Consider the following 22,928-nt stretch of genomic DNA (forward strand, 5'->3'; position numbering starts at 1 on the left):
CTCTTTTGTAGATATATCGAAATTCGGTGGAGATGAGATGATATACTTGGTTTGACATTGTGCATAGTGCAGGATATATCGTTGGACTGATTGGTTGGGCTCATGACAGAGCCTGCAGGTCTGCGTGTCTGCGTGGTGTTCTGATGAACTACCCTATTCCACTTACAAATTCATCAACTACTGATATCTCATGAATACTGAGTGATTCGTTGGTCTTCGCAAGATGGGATACACAGATTTAATCGATGCATCATTAGGGTATAGCATGCAGTGATATACCAAATTAATCAAGCAAATACAATAAACAGAAGAGATGGAGAAACGCATTATTCGTAAATCGTAAATCTCGTATATATCGTCTAAGGTGCCTTTCTAGCTAAACTAACCCAAAAGAACAATATCATGACTTCACTTGACTCGATCAGATCAATCAGAAGTCATGATAAACACCACCTCACCAGGTCTAACAAAAATCACCTCGACCTCTTCTTTGTCCTTCTCCGGCTTCTCTCTACCAAGACCTTTGGTAGCTATCTGCCTAGTCCGATCATTCAAAGTCGATATCTTCCTATTTCTCAAACTGAATGGATCCACCCCTTTACCCTTCAGAGTATTCTTGATACTCCCGTCATCCAAGGTTGCGTGTGAAGATGATACCGGGAAATACGCAATCCCACCTTTGCAACCATCTTTCAAAGACTTGATACCCAATTTCGAAATTCCATATCCCTCTACACCTATCCAAGGGCCTTTTGACTATACACAAAGATCCAACCATCAGCATTCCGAGTTTTCTCTTTCTCCAAAACATCACCACGTCAAGTCAGAAGGGGGATTACAAGTAAAAGTAGCATAGAACCAAACTCACTCCATCCATATGCCCAATATACCGTATACTCCCCTGAAACCTCACCCTCGTCCGTCCATTGGGAAGCAGATGAGACACAATACATGGTATACCAACATTCAGTGTAATCCCAGGTCCAGTCCACGATTTGGTATTACTTGATTTTTCAGATGTAGAGGTAACCTGCGTCGTTGGGGGTTTGGGTTTGACCGAAGAAGTGGGATGTAAAGACGCTTTCACAGTTCGTGACTTCACCTCACCGGAACCGGACGCGGGCTGAGGCTGAGAATCCAATCGGGTACGGGGAGTTACACCGGATATCCTCGGTCTAACCGTGGTGGAGGTTTTAGGAGGTAGTGTAGGAAGTGAAGATGTATTGGGGGATTCCTTTCTCAAACTTGAGATAGAAGCTGAAGAGGGGGAAGGCTTGTACCCTATATTTGATCTTTTCGTCGAAGTTGTCGATCTGGGAGAAACGACCTTGGAAGGTGGAGTAGGAGTAATGGTGGTACCTCGTTTATCATCATTGGTATTTGTCAGATGAGAATCACTGAGCGGTGTCGACGATTGCGTAGGCGTAGTTGCCAATCTGGATGAAGATGGTTCGCCAACCCTACGACTGATGATGGGTTTCCGCTGAGAAGCCAAAGAAGTTGAAGACGAGGCGGTACCATTGGTCTGTTGGCTCATCGTTCGAGTAGATGAGATACTGGTATTTGACTTATCGAGACTTTGTCGGGAGGTACGACTGAGACTACCAGTCGAAGAGGTGGTAGATACTGAGGAATGTAGACGTAGTCTCTTGAGACCATTGGTATGTGGCTGAGGTTGAGGTTGGGTCTGCGAGGTGAATCGATCGGCCAGAGGGATAGATGATTTTATCCGACTTTGGGAAGCAGGAGTAGAAGTTTTCGAGGAAGAAGCGATACTTGTTGTTGAGTCTAGTCGTTTGGCACGAGTAGGGAAGGGCATATCACCACTTCCGATTCCGATCAGATCTTCGAGCGGGACATCTATGACTGTATTGTTGTTAGTGGAAATATAGTATACCATACCATGCAATGGAACTCACCGTCGCTTATTTCCTTCAATATTGATGAGTCGATACCTCCAAACCCATCCATATCTCTGATCTGCATCCACCGTCGACTGATGTGAGCCAGGACCTTGCTCTTGGCAGTGTTGATTATACTCATACTCCTTGAGCTGGGTGACACACGAGGTTGAAGGGGATTACCGTCATTCTTGGTTGCAAGACTTGATGTGAGGGTCTGATCACATATGCAGAATCAGTCTACTTATCCAATACAATGAGATCAAGAAAAATCGACTCACCTGATATACTATAGGAGCTTCCCTATAACCGTTCGCAGAACCCACCTGCTCAACCACCTTGTCCATGACATACTCCAATATATCCGAATTAAACGAAGTACTATTGACCAATTCCAAGAACTCCCCACCTCCCACTACAGCCGGGAAATGATCCAGCAACTCCCTCGAGCACCTCTCTTCCAACTGATCCATCATCCCCTCAACATTGTGAATCCAATCGATCTTGCCTCCATTCCTAGATCGCGATGCCCCCTCCAACCTGGTTCTCATCCCTTTGATCCCCTGGAACGAGGAAACGACATTGACAGGGTGTAATGTCTCTTCAACAGCTTTCACCAAAATCTGTCTCTCGGAATGATCACACAGTCCAACCTCCTTACCCCAACTTTCGTTCCAGCTCCTAACCAGATATATCTTTGCGCGATGTTCAAGCGCGATGGCAGCTACGTCGGGCGCTCTGGCAAACTTCCATATCCTCTGTACCCTCACCACACACTTTTTGCACCTACACACATCCCAGTCCAACCCATGCGCGAAATCATGGACTATCCTACTTTCAATCTCACCCACGAGGGTATCAAGTTGCAGATATGCCGCGGCACGATGAATGGCAAATGCCGTGGTGAGGTCGAACGTCCGATTTGAAAAATCCAGGTGGCCCGCGTAGATGTACCCCAAGCAGAAATGCAGCGAAGCTGGTGTGAAGGGGGGTGTGGGTAGGTGGATATCGAATGTCTCCGATTTGGTTTGGGGTTGGAGGAAGGAATGGTTCAGTAGGGAAGAGGCGAAATAGGGTGATCGGGATGCCAGGATGAATCGGTGGGAGGTAAATACAGCTGTGGAGGATAGGGAATCCACCGAATCGTCTGATGAGTCAGAATCGCCCGAGGGGGATATGGATTGGTCCAGGTGGATCCGGACATCGGCGTACAGCTTGCTTCGCCACATGTAAGTCAGGTCTTGTCCTAGTTTTTCTCCTCGTTCTTTGAGGTCGCCGTGGGACAGGGAGGCAGGGCGGGAGAGAGCTTTGGAGGACTCGGTGTCGATCCAGTGGACGACATCGCCTAGACCTTCGCCGGTGTACAGCCATCTAAAAGGGATCAGAAGCAGTGTCAGAGCCGTCCCACAAAGGTCGCATATATCTGTGGAGACAAGAATGATAGGGTAGGGGTATGGGATATGGGTACAGGACAGTGGTATAAGTCATGTGGGATGAAGCAAGACACACTCAAGTTGAGTAAGGAACAACTCCGGCGTCTCCTCGCTCTGAAGCTGCAATACATCCTCACCAGGTCTAATCGTCCCCTCGCTATTGGTAGTAAGCAGAGAGAGCTGTGAAGACGATGCAATGAACGATTGAGGGTGTAAGAAATAGTTGGGTGAAGGTGATGAAGGGCGAGATAGACTGCGAGGTTGTAAAGCTGGTGATAGCAGGCGAGAGGAGGTAAGGTTGGATCTGATGTTGAAATAACGTTCTTTGAACGTTTCTACGAAGGTCAATCATACTACATATCAGCACTCTACGCTCTAATTTCTGGTTAGTGAGAAAAAGTACAACTTACTAGGAGCACGAGAGTATATTATCGCTATACCCCATTACAGTCAGCTTTACGGGTACACAGGTACGATAGAGAAGGTGGGAAGGTACTAACCTTTATGACCCCATATCTTTCTTGTCGGAGTTCCCTCACCACCCACACTCTCCCAGCATACATCCCCAAACCTATCTTTGGCATTATCAAAGAGTGACTTGAGATCTGATACCCATGAATCGGTTGAATCCGAGATCCGTTCCTCTACCGAGGGGTAATCGATATTGAGGAGAGGACGAGCCATCTACTGTGTGAGTGCTATTGTGGTGTGGTATGGTGATGATGATGGACCACATGAGCTGAATGAGTATGAAGAGATATGATGAGGTTGATGATGATGTCTGTGCACTACTACACTGTAAATCACTATGAAAAAGTTGAGGATGATGCGTGTTCGAGTTTCAGTTTTGATTATTGATTTTTATATTCTCACCTCGTCGCGTATCAACTTGATCTTCATCTCAAAGCCGAAGTAGCCGTACACACCAATACATACAATTCTGCATCGCTCTATATCATTATACCAGATACTATAATCATAAATCAATGAGACCCAAAGTAATCCATATCATACAAAGCAAATCTGACCACATCATCATCCACTCCTAGCAGGGTCTGACCATACCCCTCACTGAGTCTCAGCTAGCGACTTGATACTCCTCAAACTATTCGCGGCATGTTCCTTGGCCTTGATAATCACATCTATATGACTTCCGACCTGGGCCAAAAGCGAGTCCTGGAGTATAGCAGCTTTATGACGAAGTTCCGTGAACCTACGCATCCATCCAAAGCAAAAACATCAGCCTTACCCCTATTGTACTCTATAAAGCACGACAAACTCACGCAATTCTCGTACTCTCAAGCTGAGATTGAGTGACCAGCACCCCCTGTTGACTAGCAGCCAACATATTCGTCACTTCATTCTCCAATTGCGCAATCACTTTATTCGTATGAGAATTCTCCGTCGTAAGTTTCTACCCAAACACCATCATCAGCTATCAGCTATCTGCTATCTCCCTATCCAATTAGATGGGAACAGTCCAACCTACATTCTGAGCAGCTTCCGCCTGTTCATGAACCATCTTCAACTTGACCTCAAGCGTCCCCACCTCCTCCAACTGACTTTCGACCTGTTGACCCAATCTATCACAATGGTCCTCCAGTGAGATCTTGATATTGCTCAAATCCAACAATTCCTGTCTATACCTCTCCCTAAGATTCTGCAACCCCTGCCAAATCGTAATTCGCATCCTCGATCCAAAAGTCCTGAGCTCATCCAAGTCTTCTATCCCCAGATCAATCTCAATCTTATAATCCGGATCCAAATTATCCGCACTCGCGAAATCCGATGATCGGCTGAGTAATCCGATTTGGTGGCATAGGGCAGTATAATCCGCGAGGAGAGTTTCAAACCGGTCCATCGATTTGGTGACCATCATTTCCTGGTCGTACGACATCTGACTCGCCTCTGCTATCTTGGTTCGTAAGTCGTCCAAGCCCCTATTCAGCGATTCGCGCTCATGATTCATTCGAGTCACTTCGTCCGGTGTGAGATTCTGAGCAGCAACTGCGCTCTCGATGTGGGCGAGCTCGGAACGTTGATTCGTGAGATCTTGGTCTATGCAATACCAATCAAGTCAGCCACACGATAGTATGATGAAAAGCTGTAGAAAAAGAGGACTCACCTTGACCGGATATGGCCTCTCGGATTTTCAAGATAGCTTGCCTCGTCTTCTCAGCTTTCTGTTTATGCAGATCGATAAAAGCGATGAATTTGTTTTTATCCTCCAACAGCTGGATATATTCACCCTCGAGTCTTTTCAGTGGTGGCTATGTATATAACGTGAGCCAAAGCAAGCGTTGGAATAGTAGAGACTTACCTCTTGGGCGTGCAGTTGTTGAAGTTCAAGATTCCTCTTGGTATATGCCGTTTCCAACTTTTGACTTTCCCCAACAGCGGTCGTTGCCATACGATCTGGCCGATGCCCAAGTCAACGTACTCGCGCGAGACCAGTCAGAGATGATGAAGCAGTGACTTACCATACAAAACCTCCAATTCACGTTCCGCTTCCTCAAACTCCTCAGCACCACCATCAAACCACTGATCGTAAGTCTTAGAGGCGAAATCCCATAACAGTCTATCTTCGATGTTGGGGTGATCCAGAGGCAATTGATGAGGGGAGAGTAAGATTGGATCAGAGATGATATGACCGTCGTTCCAGTTCTCATGTGCCTGTTCTCGACGTCAGCAGACAATCTCTCCTACGAATCGAGGAAAAGAGAGGGAATAGGGGTGTGTCAGTACTCACCTTACAAATCTCCACCAACCAATTAAGCATAGCCAGCATCCCAAACCACGACTGCGGCGCTCCCGGGGCCGTAAAAGCAGTCTTACTAACAGACTCCATACCAGGGTACTTCAGGTCTTTAAGAACCATCAACGCATCATCCTCAAACTTCTTCCCCCACCCGCTCCCCTGATCTACCAGACTCTCTACTAGGAATCGAAAGATCGATTGGAACTCTTTGGCGGTGGGTGAAATCAGTGTCTTGGGAGTGAGCGGAGCTGGATATCGAGCAGATACGAGATAATCGTTAACGTTCCTCATGCAGTTGGCTTGAAATCCTTTATCTCGGATGGGTCGGGGATCTCTTGCGGGGACGTTGGAGTATAATCCTGGAGCTACGGATGGTCTGGCACGTCCTGTCGATGCGAAGACGGAACTTCTCCTCACACTATGGGTGATAGAGCAGACAGTGTCAATTTTCGGATGTAATGCAGCTTGCTAGAGTGGAATATGGGATACGGAAGGGAATACACACCTGCTAGGCATGTTCCTCGCGGTCTGAGGTGTCCGGCCCATAAATCCCCCATCTCCTGCTGCCATGCTGAGCCGGGCATCCCTCATATCTCCCGGACGACTGGCGAGGGTGGACCTGCGGGAGGAGTGCAGGCTCGATCCGTTCATGATGAGTTGTGTATGATATGATGTGCAAGGATCTAATGTTGTATGGGGAGAAGGTTGACAAGAATGAAGAATGAGAATCAGGATTTGTTTATTTACATTTGTTGCTCTGGTTGTACGAGTATATGTACTGCCACGTGGTAACTAGAGATCCAGACGCGTCACGGTCACGCGCATAGAACCAAACAAAAAGTGTACAGTAATGGCTCCTGCTATGTTTTACTGACTCATCGCCCCTCTGCATGTCATCAACGTTGCTTTTTTTGGCTTGCAAAGATATCGCATACATTTTAGAGTCCCATTACGATATAAAAGATCATATATCCATGATACAAGCGGATAGGCATTTGCGGTCCACACGTTGAGGGTGACTAGGACTGGTCGAAGTCAGGTGAGTAATCCTGTTGAGCTGGAGGATGATTGGCGACTGGAGCTTACCGGCACTTGTTTAAATTTGAGAAGGGGAGCTAAGTCTCTTATAGGGCAAGCGAGTTGCAAAAATTCATGCTGGCCATGTGTCAGCTCCACAATCATCAGCTTAACTCACCTTCAATAATTCGGTAGACGTTGCTCTGAAGGAGACGTCTACACATAGACAAACGCTCAGAAAATGCTTCAGATCTTGACTAAGCTTTTCAGGTTGCTTCAGAGTGGGCGTTCCGTTTGTAGCAATCAGATACAAGGCTTTGAGGGGTTCTTCGTCCAGATAAGGTGGCTCATTCTCGATCATCTCGATGGCCATGATGCCGAGTGACCATATGTCGACCTTGGCACCGTACTCTTTTTGTTTGACCACCTCCGGAGCCATCCAGTACGGCGTACCAACCATTGTCGCACGCTTCGATTTTTGTTCCGTCAATTTGGCACAGAAGCCAAAGTCGGCTACAATCATGCATGAGTCGTTACACGTATCTGAATATTACAAAAAGACTCACTAATTTTCACTTGACCCTGCGCATTCATGAGCAGATTGTCCGACTTGATATCACGATGTATGATAGATCTTGAATGTAAATGCTGTAATCCACGACATGTCTATACAAGCAAGGTCATCGAATGCCTACCGGTTGAACGCTCGGAACTCACTTCCAGACAGATAGCAGCTATCTGTTCTTCGCCCAATTTGTTGTTCTCAATGACGTCCGTCAAGGCTCCACCTTCCATATACTCCATGACTACCCATAGTTCAGAATTGCGAACCAGAAAGGCGTCAAGAAAGTTGACTACATTTGGATGCTGAGACTCTTTCATAACGATAATCTCGTTGACGATGAGTTCTTTGCGAGGTTGTTGTTGTAAATCCATCTGCTTGATCGCCACTTTCTTGCCGCTTGTGAGGGCCTTTGCAACGAATACCATTCCCGAAGCCCTGTGGAAGGCATATTAGTCGAGTGCAATTTCACCAAGAAGTACATACCCTTGTCCAACCTTCTTGATCTTCGAATACAACTGGGCAGGATCTTCAGAGCTGACGACAGATCGAAGTTTCTCCATTATTTGAGCTTCGTTCATTGTGCTGATCCTTCTTTCTGGTCGAGCTGTAGATGCTGGAGCTGGTGTAGGTGCAGGTGTCGAGGTTGGGGGTACATACGATTCGGCTTCCTGCTTGACATCTGGTTTAGTGGGCGGTTTTCTCTCGGGTTTGGGTTCAAGTGGCCGAGAAGGCCCTGCTGGACGAGGAGGTGGCGGGGCCTTTCTCTCAGCAACCAGTGGACGAACCTGACCTGTGTGATAAGCAACACCTCTCGCGCGATCTGGTCGTGCACACTCACATCGCGGTTATCGGGAGCAGGTGCTTGAGATTGGGGTTGCTTGGAGCTGGTACGTGACGCTTCATGCGAAGTATAACCGTCCCGTTCTCGCTGAGGCTGTTGACCACCTAGACCAACGCCCTCGAAACGAGTCGCAGCTGCACTAGCAGTGCGAGACTGAGTGGGTAAGGAAGGTAAGGGGGGTTGTTGATAATCACCAGCAGTTTGACCCATCTGTTGTTGAGTGTAGAATTGGAGAACGTCCAAAACGGCTTCTGGGTGACGAGCAGCTTCTTCTTTGGTGATGGCTGAGGAAGTGAGCAGCTTTGACCATTGAGGGGGCAAGCCCTAAACATGCACGATGACAGTGAGCTTCGCTCTTTCACGAAAGGGATACACAGGGACTCACCGTGAAGCCACCCGAAACGGGATCGAAACCAACATGGACCTGATGAACGAAGTTTGTCGGACCGGACACACCCATCAGAGGAGATCGATTATATATGTCATCCATCCATGCGTATACTTCATCATCTGAGCGGAAAGCAAAATAAAGCAATTTATCCTTGGTCTCGAGCTCGATACAGAAAGGTTTCATATCGACTCGCTGAACATCTTGTATATCTGACAGAGGTAAGATGAACACCGGAGAAGAGGATTGCTTCACGGAAGAGATTGGGCTGTATCAGTCAAACATACAGAGCGTTTTCGACGGTGTTGCCAACGCCAAATCAATGAAGGATATGAATCCAGCTCACTTCGTTTTTGAAGATACTCAAATCTGTTCCACCCAAGACTAACCACCTTTTGCTCCACATGAATGCCCGCAGACCTTCTTCCTTGACGCTCGCAGGACCTGCTCGAACAGTCTCATTCCTACCACTGTCTTGACGAGTTACCGAAAGGGCTGAAGTGGGGCTGATTGTGGGGAAAGATGAAGCGTAAGAGGTGGAAGAGAAGCTGGGTCTGGTTTGAGATGTGTGATTACCCGCGTTGTTCTGTCTTCCTTGATGACCTGCGGCGGGAGGAGTGGGAGCTGGACGTGAAGGGGTGAGAGAAGCCAGGTTGTAAGACATGATGGATGTCCAAGGGACAGTGTTTAGTTGATCAACCCTTTGCACGGGCTATTTGACGATGTCCAATGATAAGATCGATGAAAGCGACGGTCAAGCTGAATGCGGGTGTGATCAGGTTGTACGGTATGATGTGAATGAAACAAGGATATCGCTGAGACTGCTGAATCGTATGAATTGAGAGGACAAAGGGGGTGATATGAGAATGCTAGTTGATGTATATATACTGTGTATGGTGTGTACGAGTGTATATACTGTGTATAGGTTATATATGGTGTGTAAATGGTGTGTGTGTGTGCGTGTCAGGTTTAGAATGCTTCATCTCGGTGGCACCAATCCACGCGTCTAGTTAATTTTGAACACATCAAACAATAATATACGATTCATAATCAACATTCTACTGATACAAACACCATATATGTATATCGTATCATATCACATACACATCAACCAAGCATCGTCAACTTTTCGTCATCTGGAGAACCGAGTGGTGCTGTTTCTACCCTTCTTGGGATTCTCCATTTTCACAACCGATATAGTCTGTAACTGTTGGGCTAAAAACTCCTGCGTGCCTTGCCTGCAACATAGTAAACATACATTTCAGTAAAATCCCGTAATCTCTGCGTTCACGCTGTACCGTGCAGATAGTTTGAGACTGACTGACCTCATTCGTAATATTCGCATAATCATCTCAGTATTGCTGCTCGAATTAGGCAATGCTCGTTTGGCACTCTTCCTTGCTCGAATAGTCCCAAGATTCCGCTGAGATAGTAACGATTTGCTGGGCTTCGTCGCTCGATACCTCAAAGTCGATTGAAATCCACGTATACATTCCTGCAGAAGTCATATCAGCAGCGCACATGTCTCAGAGCCATCACTCACTTCCATCAGATCATCCGTATTCCAATCATAGTAAATCCTTACAGACAGAATCTCGTTGAACTTCGCATTCTGCAACGTGCTTAGTGGAACTCCACTAGCGTCCCCACCGACATAGAAGAAGTCTCGCAGGAATTTCAACCATTTGAGAGCGATGTCAAGTTCCCCATCGCCGAGGGCTCTCATCCGGGAAGGCTTGTCCGATAGCGGTGGGACTATGAGCGCTTCTATCGTCATCAGGATTTGTTTCCATAGTTTCGCCATGACCATTTGCATGGAATCGTGTGAGAGAGTCGAAGCAAGTGTATGATTATTTGTATCCAGATAGTCAAATAAAGGATGAATGGCTGTTTCTATGTCAGCATCAGTCGGTCCCCGATGCCGTTCCTCTTTGGTCGGAGGAATGCTGTACTCTGTGGAGCCTATGGCAGATCTATACGCTGCAGAGAGCTTGCCCAGAGCCTCGTTATAATCGAGAGGACCATTGACGTTGGGTTTAAGGACCGACTTGATGGAAGAGCGGGAAAGGGTATGTCGAAGAACCGGAATCATCTACACTCGTCAGCCAATTGTCACAGAGTCAGCAACTCACCTTGTCCACAAATGTTCGTACCATATCAGACTCAGTACGCTTGAGCCACCGGAATGCTCGACCGAAATGATACTGAATGTCATCTCTTTCTCCCTCCATACCAACGCGCATCAGCAGATGACCCCTTGTATCCAAAGGCAGCAAGACATCCTTTGAAATGAGATCCGCGTGCTGAGAGGGGTCCAGTCTGAGATAAGCTCTGCCCAAAAGGTCGTGTTTACCTGTTATATTGCGCTGTCGGACCGTAGCCATAAACCAAGCGCTGCCTTTAACGGGGATGTCGAAGCTTTCGTCCCAGCGAGGGTCAGAATCGTCGTAAATTGTTCTCGTTTTTGCGTATCGATTACCATGTTCATCGCTCAGAATAACGAAGCTGTCGGGTGATTTGTTGTTGGTGTCTAGTGTGAGCCCCTCGGCAAGGACGATCTTGACGGTAAATAAGTAGGTTTGGTGCACTGTTGAAGTGGAGCTTTCGGGAATTTCGTAAGCCGATAAATCATCTACACGCATCTGCTCGTATAGCTGATCCAATTGCTGACGAGCTGCCTCGATATTATTGAGCTTCACGCAAGACTGCACCGCAAAGAATTAGTAGAGTCCGTCCAACATTCGCAGAGGGGAACTATACACGCACCTGTGGGGTGAAGTTGAAGAACGCTTGTAGCTTGCGTTCACCCTGTAAAGATGCTAGTGTAGATTTTGCCTTCTCTAACCACGCCTTCTGCTTAGCTGCAGTGAAGACTGTCTCAGTCTGACGCATATCCGCTGAAAATAACTGCTCTATGTTTTGACAATAATCGTTGATAGATATGCTGATGATCTTTTCTACGATTCAGCGGAATGATTATCATCTCAGGATAAGAGGAGCTTACCTTGGCTAAACGTGTAGCGAAACCTGCCAGTTGCTGTTCATCCGGCCAATTTAGATCCATAAGAAACTGTACTGCACTCCTGAAGGAGTCAAACAAGTCCGTTACGGAAGACGAAGGGCCGTTCGCGGAAGTGGGTTCGAACTAACGTTTACTTAGCTGAGTACTGTTTGAAATGCTGGACTCACATTGTCAACTGCCAAGGCTTGATCGGACCATACCTTTGTTTTCGATGCCGTTTGTTCTAGCCACGCGAATACAAGAGGGGCGAACAACGGTGGTAGGGGAAATCGAAGGATAAATCTCGTATCCCTGCGATAGATCAGCAAGCAGACCTGTGAAGACGCGATCGAGATGTTATGGCGCAAGCTTACTGTATGAATGCCTTTCCCATATCGCTCAGTTTGCAGGATTTGCGGTACAAAACAAACAGCTCCTCCATATCCGAGCGAAATCTTTCCGTTGAATGAGCCAAGAGAGTGTCCTCGAGATCTCGAAACCACAACGTCAGATGTTGCCGCAGAACGAGCGGCACGATGTCGATGTCGCTAGAAACAAGGGGTAATGAGTTAAGCCGCAAAGGGTTGGCAATAAAGTATTTACCTAGTGATTGCAGCCCCAAATTTCTTATCGAGTCTCTTGATTTCCTTTTCAATCCATGTCCCAAGTTGTAGCGCGAATGCGCAAGTCTTCGATCCTTCTTGATCCAAGGATTTAGATGCTTGGTCAATGTAGGAATTGAAAGCTTGAGATTTGATGCTATCTATGATTTGCGCCGAGATGTCGGACAGAACTCGCTGTTGATCTTCGGGAACACCGAGAGCGCACCAGTCTTCCACAGCTTCTAAGAATTCCTCTGAATGGTAGCCTTTAGGATAATGAAGGGCGGCTTCCAAAGCTTGGCAGAACGAAATATTGCGCTGATTAATGGTCCAATCGAGTGTTTCTCTCTGCAACAAGGTCAGCCGTGACCCGACGACTGGTATCGTACTCACATCTGAGATGGCCCAAGAGGAAGGCGGTACATCTGATTGCGCCCTTTCGACCATTGCATGGGCCTCGTGAACGCACGCCGATGGTACATCCCCTTTCTGATATCGGTCGACAATGGCAGTCAAGAATGCGCAGGTTCGGAAAGATAAAGGCAATCGCCATCTAGCCGCACAAGTCTGGAGCAACGAAACATGCTCGTGCGAAAGAATGCCTAGCGACACATCTTCATCCTCCGGAAGTGTTTTCAATAGCTCCAGATCACGATCTAAGCACCTATCCAGCAATTCGCGATATGTACCTTTCGGATCGGGAGGGATGTAGGTGAAATGAGAGTCACCCGTCTCTAGGCTTAGCGAGTCCAGCTGTAGAGGCACATCTAAAGGCGATTGCCGATCAGGAGTCTGATGGAGAGCGACGTTCGATTGCATCATGCCGAGCATCATCTGCGACAAAGCAGAGACCTCGCTAGCACGCCATGCGTTCCAGGTGCCGGGATCGGTGAAGTCGTGCGGTGAATACAGGTATGGAGTATCGGTGTTGAGTGATGTGAGACATTTCTGCAGATTGTAAGTCAGCCCAGTTAAGGAAGGAAAGCCTCACCTTGAGGTCATCCAACGCAGCCTGCTCCGTACATGTGCTCTCCGCATCTGCGCCAATCCGCTGAATACCATCCTTGTTGAGCCTGAACAGAATCGAAATCGTATCAAACATCGCCCCCTTGAGACTGTTTGCATGGTCCCTCTTCTGCACGCTTAAGCTGTCTCGATCGCCCCTCCCCTTCCCACCCTCATCCAGAGATCGTTCCATCCTTGGAGTGACATCTTGAGCCTTCAAGCGGTTGCGATAAGATTGTAATCGGGAAGACAACTCGGGAGACAATGGTCCAAGCGTGATCAAGCAATCATACAGAAGATCTAGAAAGAGAGATACTTGCAAACTGAGTTCCGATTTCCATGCACCGTCTGCTAATTCATCATCCTTCTGTAGTGTTTTGGTAGATGTGGTGACAAAGGCTAATATTAGGTCCTCGATCTTCCGCGATTCCTTCATCTGACGCTGGAAAGTCTTGTCAGGCCATGTCGATGACCAAAACCTGGCTACTGTACGGCGAAATCTCTGATCGGAATATCTGAGTGAAAGTGTTCAGCCACTGAGGTAGACGAAGTCTGAAGGACGACCGAAATAACTTACTTTGGTTCTTGTCCCATGGCTATTCTCTGAAGGAAGCTGTCAAAGATCTTGAGGAGTTTTTCCGGGTACTTTGGCGACTTTGACGAATCCTTCCCCATCAGCGAGCCCAAGTCAAAGGTGGTGAAGAATGACCCATCATGCGATCTGCGGGATGAGACGGCATGATTGGTAGGTAGCGTTGATTCTTGGTCTTTCGGAATAGGATGTTGAGCACGTTTGTCGAGAAGATCTTGAAGATAGCTAAAAGAATACGACGAGGTCAGATGGGCACCTCACTGAAGTGAGAGCGACACTCACGCGACTCGGAAAGTGTACCTTTATATGTTGGATGGTAAGCTCCGCATCAGCGATGAAGTTCAGTACATGATTGATCCGGAGAAATCAGTAGACATGGTCAGAGACTCACGTTAAGCATACATTATCACCTGCCGCCATGGCTTGAGCCTGCTATCTCTCTATATCCGCTTGTAAGAGTTTTGTATGATGGATCAACGCATGATCCCGAGGACAAAAGGGGAGAGTGAGTTGCTGACAGCGCGCAAGGTGGACACCGTTGTTTGTTATGATGATTTGATGTGTTGTAATGTTTGATACTGATGATATGATAGTTTGATCTGATGAATGGGGTGGTCAAGTAATAAGTAGTAGTGAGCAGTACTAGTGAGTAGCACATACAGTACATATCAATATCAATAAGATAATCGTCAACATGAATCGTATATCTGGTAAGAGGAAAGTGACATAATGGCGCGCCTATTAGGTTACTTGAGTATATCAGCACTATTACAATAATAAGAGTGTGGGGCTCCATATTACAGCCGGGTAATGATGATATGAAACATCAAGTAATGGGTAATGGGTAATGGGTAATGGGTAATCAGATCACTACTGCTACATGTGCATACACTTTGAATCAACATCAATCACTACCATGAGTATCCTATCATTCACCACCAATCACTCATCATCACATCGTATCACATCATAATGCCCAATCTCCAATTTCAACCCCTCGCCTCACAACCTACTCCAGCCTTCTGGACAGCTCTCACCTCACACAAGCTCGACAAGGCCAAGCTCAACGATGACGAGCAACAGATAACAGGATGGTTGGAAGAAGGTAGACAGATACACGATCATGAAGGACCATCAGGTAGCAGTAGCTCGAGCGTTGTCGGAATTGACGGGAACATCAGTGTCGGAGGGAATGCTTTTGGCGAACGTTCAGAAAGGTATGTTCATCTTACTTAGAAAAGAATGCTGACCAGCTATGTGAAGTAATCCTGCTGGTTCAATACCAATCACTGGTATCCTAAAAAATTTTAATACTATCGAAGAGTTTCGTAAGACCGAGATCAAAAAGGAGGTTTTCAACAGGGTGATATCCAAGGTAAGTGATCGATGGTCTTGATTTGTAGCTGATGGGAGAAGATTCTTGAATCTTTCAGCTCAAAGGATCCTCTTATCAATCCCTTCCTTCTCGTCACTTTCGCAGATCTGAAAAAATATACATTTCACTACTGGTTTGCCTTCCCGGCCATCGTCTCCGTACCAGCTTGGACCATTGATGATCGGGGCTTCATCGCCACGAATGAGGAGGTGAGTTCCTCACACTTTTGAGGAGACGATACATGCCAAGATTCGCCTCACAGGATCTGCAAGAACTTCGACACCTTGAGACTGAGATGTCTATGAAGTACGATCGCAAATCGGAAGCCTTCTTAGTCAAAGGTCCTTTGGGTTCTCGCTCAATCGCTCCCCTATCTGAGTTCCAGTCCTTCTATGACCAGAATACAGCTCATCAAGTGAGGCATAACAAGCTCCATGGCGATAGCCAGCGCTTACTCGAATATTAGATAACGATCGCTTTCCACGACCCTTCGTCATTGAACCAAATTCCTGGCTGGCCTCTGCGCAACATCCTGCACTATCTGAATACCGTACACGCAGTAACGCAAGCCTCGATTATTTGCATGCGCCAGGGGCGCGCTAGTATACAGGGCGACATCAAGCTACCTGGAGGGCACAAGAATCCCTCCAATGCATCAACTTCGGCTGTGGGATGGGAACGAACTGCTGAGGGAAAACTAGCAAGTCGAATTTCCGATCTTGGACCTATGATGGATCCAGTCCGGTGAGTATTTTCGAAACATTTTCATTTTTGATCCGAGCTAAGTCTGCCAAAAAGGCTCGCCGAACAAGCTGTCGATCTCAATTTAAAATTGATGAAATGGAGGGTCGCACCTACTCTTGATCTGGAGCAAATCGCGAACACACGATGTCTGCTACTCGGCGCAGGCACGCTGGGCTGTTATGTTGCCAGAAATCTAATGGTAGGTCATGTTAGCCTCCGATGTTACTCCACTTACCATCGTATATTTCAGGCTTGGGGTATACGCAACATCACATTCGTTGACTCCGCAAGAGTATCGTTCTCTAACCCAGTCCGACAACCTCTTTTCCGTTTTGAAGATTGTTTAGAAGGAGGAAGACCGAAAGCTGTTTGTGCTGCTGAAAGGCTCAGAGAGATATTCCCTGGAATTGTGAGTCTTATGCTTGACATCTGGAATGTCGAATGTTGACTCCGAGCAGACGGCCACAGGGCATTCCTTCACGATCCCCATGCCCGGGCATCCCGTACCACCTTCTCAATCAGCTTCGACATGCGTTGATATACAGAAACTGGAACAATTAATCAAGAATAATGATGCGATCTTTCTTCTCATGGACTCTAGGGAGTCAAGATGGCTGCCTACACTCATGAGCATGACTCAGAATAAGATAGTGATCAATGCAGCTCTAGGCTTTGACTCTTACCTTGTCATGCGACATGGTATTCCAGCAGATAGTAACGACCGAAGACAGCTGGGCTGCTATTATTGTAACGATGTAATGGCACCAACTGATGTGAGTAGTATTGCTTTATCAGCGAGTGCTAATTTCGATTGCAGTCTTTAACGGATAGAACGTTGGATCAAATGTGTACCGTCACCAGACCAGGAGTTGCGCCATTGGCTGCTGCCAGTGCCACAGAGTTGCTAGTATCACTATTACAGCACCCTTTGAAGTGAGTTGATAGCTTCGCTCGAAAACATGCTGACATCAAGCAGAGCTCATGCACCAGCCTACGACCCTTCCGCGGCTGAGGATACGGACTGTGATCTTCCTCTCGGTCCGATCCCACATCAAGTCCGAGGCATCCTAAGCCAATGGAAGAACCTGATCGTCCATGGTCCTGCTTACGATCAATGCACAGCTTGTAGTCCTCTAGTGAGTTGTCGTTATCCTTGAATGGTTACCTCGAGGTATCTTTGCGCTCCCCAGTCAAACTGATACAATATGATAGGTGTTGAAAGCATATCGAGAGGGTGGCAAAGAATGGCTTCTTGAAGTTTTTGCACGCGCCGAGTTACTGGAGCAAGTCACTGGGTTAGATCAATTGCATATCAAGAGTGAGAAAGCATTGGATGAGATTGATTGGATTGAAGACAGCGAGGACGACATTTAAGATGCAGATTCATGTCTCGCATGCATACGAATCCAAGATCATACATGAGCTGTTACAGTAACCTGACGAAATTCTACCCAAACATATACTAAATGACTTCGCGGGTACTACTTCAGACTATTTGTCGGTCTACGCGAACAGCGACGGTAACCCCTTCAACTACATTAGACTGACGGTGTTCAACCTGATCTTGATTGTGACTTTCATCGATGGTAACGACACTTTCTTCGAGGGTGGAAGGTTCTTTCCAGTCTCCCCCTATAGGACGAGCTACAGTCGATCCGAGTTTTGGCACAAATGTTGGTTGTCTGTAGAGTACGGATACCGTCAGCTTGAGAAGAGATGACAAGGTCTAGATTCACTTACGGTTCCCGGGGTCTCCTGAATCGCGAAGGCATCTTGGATTTCAACCAATCAATCCACCGACAATACTCGTTGATGGAATCGATTGATACCCCAAAGAAAAGGAAGAATATGATTGATAAAAGCGGTGTGTGCCATCTAGGCAACACAATGGCAGCGGTGTTTGACGCAGAGTTGAAAATTTGTCGGGCTGGATATTGATCGACCCTAGACCAATCATAATGTACTACAGCCCAAGACTCGTACGGTTGGCGCTTGATTATTGTTTGCGAAACCGCGAATGCAGTAAGTGGCAGACCGAGAAGGATGTCCACGCTAGCAAGTGCCATAAGCCGCACATAATGTCGATTATCGAGGCCGCTTTTGGATGATCTAAGGAGCGTCTGGAACTGAAGTCGACGGGACAAGAAGAATTTGATAGCGATGACTGGACGCAAGGACATAAGCTTCTTTCCACGATTAGCTTGAGCGATCAAACTTACTTCCATACACGGCAGCAATCAGAGATAGCAATACCGGCCACCAACTGACTGCAAAGATAGCAGGCAGACTCCACCATACAGAAGCTTGACAACCATAACCCTCGAAAATATCAAATCTGTGTGGTTGGACCGTATAGTGTAGTGCCATTACGATGACAGGCAACAAGATGCCCAAAAAGAGATCGATCGATACAGCCATGCGCTTTTGTCTTTGAGTGAACGATACAGTTGTTGAGGAAGCGATCATCACTAAGCGACGCGTGATGCATAGACTGGACGCTGCAATCCCGGTCGTGAGACCAATGGTGAGTTTGGTGGCTATCAAGCATATTAGCGAATTTTCCGCACACCATAGCAGTTCCACTCACAGATATCACACCACACTGGGGCCACATTTTCAACGCTATCCCACCAGGTGATTCCGTTGATGAATGAGATTACGTCACCAATGAAAAGCCACGTGATGAGAAGGATTGTACCAGAATTTCGTGCCCGCCATTGGAGCGGAAGTGGAAGAAGGACAAGGAAGGCGCAGAGGCCGCAGAAAAATATAACGCTGGCGTCGTGCATTGTTATGTTTGATGAATGATGAAGTAGGATGAAAGTGACGGAAGAGATTCATACTTTCTCGCTCCATCCTCAGCAATATATACGATCTGCTTCATCTCCAGTAAAAATCATGTAGGCGAAAGACATCGTCAAGAACAATAGACAGAAATGAGTGTCCACGTGGAGAATAATAAGACCTCGATCAGCCCTGACAGAACAATAAGAACAGGTTGGGAGTTGAATTTGTGTGGCATTTTCCTTTTGTTCTGTACCCCGGGGGTACACCAGGCACCCTTTATCACAAATTGCCCTTTTGAGGGTGTCAAGCTGAAGCCGGTGGAGGTTGATTCAGGTTGCGCTGAAACGGACACGCACCTGTTTCAGCATTGTGAAGCAGCGTAGCACAAATTGACTTATCACTATCGTAAATTTCGTTTTCATCATGAAACGTATTATAACACCTCGTGGTTCAGCCCAAAAATATCAACATCTCATCGAAAAGCTCCTTTCATACTTCCGTCAGATCAAAACAAAGGATTGTCATTGCGAGTAAGTCTATCGGTGCTTGGACGATGTGATGATGACTTGGTCTGATCATGGCAATGTAAGGCATTCATCGATCATCGTTTTGGAGCTGCCTTACAAACGCAAGCTAAGCGCTTTCTGAAAATGGAAAACAAGATCAAACCCCAACCTCGTGTCTCTACAGCGAACTTGAGTGCTGGATTGGCGCCGGGGACTTATAGTGCTGCCGGTGGGACGCCCAGCTGGCGGAGTGGTCCAAGTCCATCGTATGTGTGCAACATCCTATCGATACGCAACCCCCATACTAACATGCTCTTAGTCCAACTCCTCCCATAGCAGGTATGACTCCTACGACGCCTCTGCCTCCCCCAACCAATGTAGTACCTCGAGCGCTCACTGAACGCGAGAGTCAACTGGTGAAACATCTTAGTCGCCTTCAATTCGTGAGTATATTCTGCACTTCCAACACCCATGCTGACTTTATGATACAGTTCTTAGCTACTGCACCCACAAGATGGATGGGGGGAGACGATAGCTCGGTGAAATCTGTAATTCCACTTTTTTCTCCCACGAAGTGACACCTGCTCATTCACCTTGCTAGACTTCACCTTTTCATTCTACATCCCTGGCATCTCCTCATCCCAACCTCAACCGATTTTTGTTGCCTAATGGAGAACATGTAGCCTGTGTGTTCTGGAACGGGCTTTATCACATTACAGGTACTGATATAGGTAAGCCAGAACTTTTATGTGAGGCCTCATATCCTGACATGCTTTAGTTCGAGCTCTTGTGTTCCGTTTTGAAGCTTTCTCAAGGCCTGTGAGGAATATGAAGAAGTGCGTTTGTTGCCTCCAGATGTTGCCTGTTATGAAGCTCACACAAGCTGGCAGATTCGAAGAAGGTGTTTTCTCTGATCTCCGAAACCTCAAGCCTGGTACAGACGCTTGCCTGGAAGAACCGAAGTGAGCTTAAACAGTGAATTCTGGACCGTGTGACCTGATAACAAACTTTCCAGATCACCATTCCTGGATCTCCTTTTTCGAAATGGCTGCATTCGTACACAGAAGAAAGTAAGTCTCGAAATACAAATACGTGAAAGGTATCTAACATTTTCATTCCGCAGCAAAAAGTAAGTCGACCATGCTGTCTCATAAGGGATCACTCATAGAACGTTTTTACCTTCTTGTGGTCTATAGGTCTTCTACTGGTGAGTTGTCAATATGTGATGCGCTTGCCGTTGCTTATGTCTACTGACATAGGTTCTCCGTACCGCATGATCGCTTATTCCTGGACGCGCTTGAAAGGGATCTCAAGAGGGAGAAAATGGGGCTGGAGCCTACAACTATAGTAGTTGGCGAGCCAGCGAGGAGCTTCCGGTAAGAGAAGTGTTTGACGGAGATTCCCCTCGCTGACTGACCTCCCCTTCAGTTATGATCCCAAACGTAGCTTGTTCGAACAATTTGCTGGCAAACAACCAGGTCTCGAGGAGTCCATCAACCCAGTAAGCATTGACGAAGCACACGGTGTTGACACGCTAATCTTTCTACGTAGAATCCGCGAGTTATCGATTCAGCAATCGATACTGTGACGATATCACAAGATCATACTCTAGAGAGATCTCCTCCCATAGGCGAAGGAGGACGCTTTTCTCCCGACACGAAGATCCAAAACGTGACTAAGGAAAATCACAATACGCCGTCCTCTGCTCAATCGACACACCATTTCAATCAAGGTGCTGATAGAGATCTGCTGGAAAGCCAGAGCAATGCAAACACAGTCCTCTTTTCTCGTTCATTGCTCAAGGGTAGCCCTGCATATAAACAAGGACGTAGAAAGTCGTCTCGAGAGAAAAAGCCCCGACAACACCGAGCTGATACTGCGACCACAAATTATGATACTGGTGATGACGAAAGCGGTTCGGACAGCGAAAGATTACATCGATCGGAGTATTCATTTCCACTCGCTGGAGACGAAGCTTCCATGTCGTCGTCAAATTTCATTCCGCCTCCACCGATCTTTCCTAATACTCGAGCATCGCCTGTAAACTTCAATTCTCCCAGGCCAGCTCAGTCAGGACAGCTTGGCCATCCCTCACCTTCTTCAAATCTCCTCCCGCTCTCCAACACGATTCCTCCTACCAGGGCGCATCCAGGTTCTTGGTCTTCAAACTTTGTTCACGTAATACCCAACGATAGGACGGCGCCATCTTCATCATATCCCCATCTCGCCGCGAGTCAAGGAGCGATCGCTTCTGCTATCCCCGGATCACTCGGTGTAACCAATGCACCTGCCAAAGGGTTCAGCTGCCCATTGCTGTCATGCGGCCGTCTGTTCAAGCGGCTTGAACATCTGAAACGACATGTTCGAACTCATACACAAGAAAGACCGTATGAATGCACTCGATGCGCCAAAAGGTTCAGTAGGAGCGACAATCTCACTCAGCACATCAAAACACACGAAAAGGCAGATCGGGGAGAGAGGATGAAGACTGAAGCCTCCGAAAGCACCGAAGACGATATAGCCATACTTTTAGAGGCAGAGGTCGACGCGATGGCTGCCAGAGAGAATAGAGGATTTTCAGCATCCATGAACTCCACAGTCAATGCAGAACATCTATATGGGTTGAATTATGGGGAAGTTTCGACAAGTCTACAAGGTATGTCTCTCTACTGCACGTATATAGATCACGTACTCACATCCCGCGGTGCTTTAGGTCATTTCAGTCCAGCTCGGCTTCCTATGTTGCCTCCATCGTTTTCTGGTGTAAACGAATATGGGGAAAACTTACAATCTCACATCCAAGCAGATCGCCCTCAGACAGTTCGACCGGACTGGACTTCTACCATGACAAATTCAGTCCCGACCATATCAGGTCACGTCGCAGAGAGTGCGTTTGTAAACAAGCGACATCGATCTATGACCCCCAATTTACCTCTGTCTGGGCGAACATCAATAACCGAACCTCATGTCCCCCATTATTCACCATCTTCCTATCTCAGTACTTCACGCTTTCATCCGTACGCCCCTTCGACTGTGAATCAAGGACTTCCTCCGTTTACTCGTGCTGCATCCCTCGATCCTTCAGCTTTATTGAGCCGAACGCCAATATATGATGATGGCTTACCCATCGACCAAAGCTCACAACATCCGTTGCACAACACATCTAAGGAATCAAATCGGTTTGCCTCGTTTTCGACGGCAGAAAATGTCAATCATGCCAATCACCCTCAATCGTATGGTCTAGCTGACTTGATTTCGGAAACAAACGAAATGGTACCATCTACTCAGACTCGTTTCGATGGCGTACACTCGAATGAGCAATCAAAGGAGAAAGAGCAGAACGACTGGACAGAATATTAAGTAAAAGAATAGCGCTAATGAAATGGTGAGATCAATTTTATAGTAATCGTATA

The 22,928-nt window shown here is 47.0% G+C and overlaps 7 protein-coding genes across 7 annotated transcripts; 2 read left to right on the forward strand and 5 right to left on the reverse strand.

The window, feature by feature from the left end:
* Window positions 1–426: 426 nt before the first annotated feature.
* On the reverse strand, window positions 427–4,018 carry I302_100734 (uncharacterized protein; the record flags this gene model as incomplete). Its single annotated transcript, XM_065869139.1, has 7 exons — window positions 427–756; window positions 869–1,866; window positions 1,920–2,118; window positions 2,183–3,272; window positions 3,411–3,669; window positions 3,745–3,768; window positions 3,835–4,018. 7 exons carry the CDS (start codon window positions 4,016–4,018, stop codon window positions 427–429), a joined length of 3,084 nt encoding a protein of 1,027 aa, XP_065725211.1.
* A 384-nt stretch (window positions 4,019–4,402) lies between these two features.
* Window positions 4,403–6,743, reverse strand: I302_100735 (uncharacterized protein; the record flags this gene model as incomplete). Its single annotated transcript, XM_019190746.1, has 8 exons — window positions 4,403–4,547; window positions 4,618–4,748; window positions 4,824–5,392; window positions 5,460–5,604; window positions 5,655–5,749; window positions 5,815–6,007; window positions 6,084–6,510; window positions 6,598–6,743. 8 exons carry the CDS (start codon window positions 6,741–6,743, stop codon window positions 4,403–4,405), a joined length of 1,851 nt encoding a protein of 616 aa, XP_019047494.1.
* Window positions 6,744–7,127: 384 nt separating this feature from the next.
* I302_100736 (uncharacterized protein) lies at window positions 7,128–9,567 on the reverse strand (the record flags this gene model as incomplete). Its single annotated transcript, XM_065869140.1, has 8 exons — window positions 7,128–7,247; window positions 7,342–7,622; window positions 7,676–7,775; window positions 7,827–8,109; window positions 8,158–8,459; window positions 8,513–8,839; window positions 8,901–9,152; window positions 9,250–9,567. 8 exons carry the CDS (start codon window positions 9,565–9,567, stop codon window positions 7,128–7,130), a joined length of 1,983 nt encoding a protein of 660 aa, XP_065725212.1.
* A 468-nt stretch (window positions 9,568–10,035) lies between these two features.
* Window positions 10,036–14,523, reverse strand: I302_100737 (uncharacterized protein; the record flags this gene model as incomplete). The annotated part of the gene is made up of 14 exons (XM_065869141.1): window positions 10,036–10,141; window positions 10,229–10,398; window positions 10,447–10,995; window positions 11,141–11,608; window positions 11,670–11,855; window positions 11,908–12,048; window positions 12,093–12,216; window positions 12,279–12,452; window positions 12,508–12,854; window positions 12,900–13,454; window positions 13,498–14,026; window positions 14,089–14,328; window positions 14,386–14,403; window positions 14,495–14,523. The coding sequence occupies 14 exons, from the start codon at window positions 14,521–14,523 to the stop codon at window positions 10,036–10,038; spliced, it is 3,636 nt and encodes a 1,211-aa protein (XP_065725213.1).
* Window positions 14,524–15,075: 552 nt separating this feature from the next.
* Window positions 15,076–17,596, forward strand: I302_100738 (E1-like protein-activating enzyme Gsa7p/Apg7p; the record flags this gene model as incomplete). Its single annotated transcript, XM_019190749.1, has 11 exons — window positions 15,076–15,320; window positions 15,367–15,478; window positions 15,520–15,687; window positions 15,741–15,893; window positions 15,945–16,222; window positions 16,277–16,421; window positions 16,473–16,631; window positions 16,681–16,995; window positions 17,040–17,155; window positions 17,199–17,358; window positions 17,435–17,596. 11 exons carry the CDS (start codon window positions 15,076–15,078, stop codon window positions 17,594–17,596), a joined length of 2,013 nt encoding a protein of 670 aa, XP_019047497.1.
* Window positions 17,597–17,708: 112 nt separating this feature from the next.
* On the reverse strand, window positions 17,709–19,011 carry I302_100739 (uncharacterized protein; the record flags this gene model as incomplete). Its single annotated transcript, XM_019190750.2, has 4 exons — window positions 17,709–17,904; window positions 17,963–18,386; window positions 18,442–18,759; window positions 18,810–19,011. The coding sequence occupies 4 exons, from the start codon at window positions 19,009–19,011 to the stop codon at window positions 17,709–17,711; spliced, it is 1,140 nt and encodes a 379-aa protein (XP_019047498.2).
* Window positions 19,012–19,659: 648 nt separating this feature from the next.
* On the forward strand, window positions 19,660–22,875 carry I302_100740 (uncharacterized protein; the record flags this gene model as incomplete). The annotated part of the gene is made up of 12 exons (XM_065869142.1): window positions 19,660–19,781; window positions 19,835–19,958; window positions 20,007–20,054; window positions 20,117–20,246; window positions 20,294–20,351; window positions 20,406–20,477; window positions 20,531–20,585; window positions 20,712–20,722; window positions 20,775–20,891; window positions 20,944–21,016; window positions 21,067–22,171; window positions 22,229–22,875. 12 exons carry the CDS (start codon window positions 19,660–19,662, stop codon window positions 22,873–22,875), a joined length of 2,562 nt encoding a protein of 853 aa, XP_065725214.1.
* Window positions 22,876–22,928: the final 53 nt, after the last annotated feature.

This window comes from Kwoniella bestiolae, chromosome 1 (assembly GCF_000512585.2).
Source record: "Kwoniella bestiolae CBS 10118 chromosome 1, complete sequence".
In the NCBI taxonomy this organism is placed as follows: Eukaryota; Fungi; Basidiomycota; class Tremellomycetes; order Tremellales; family Cryptococcaceae; genus Kwoniella; species Kwoniella bestiolae.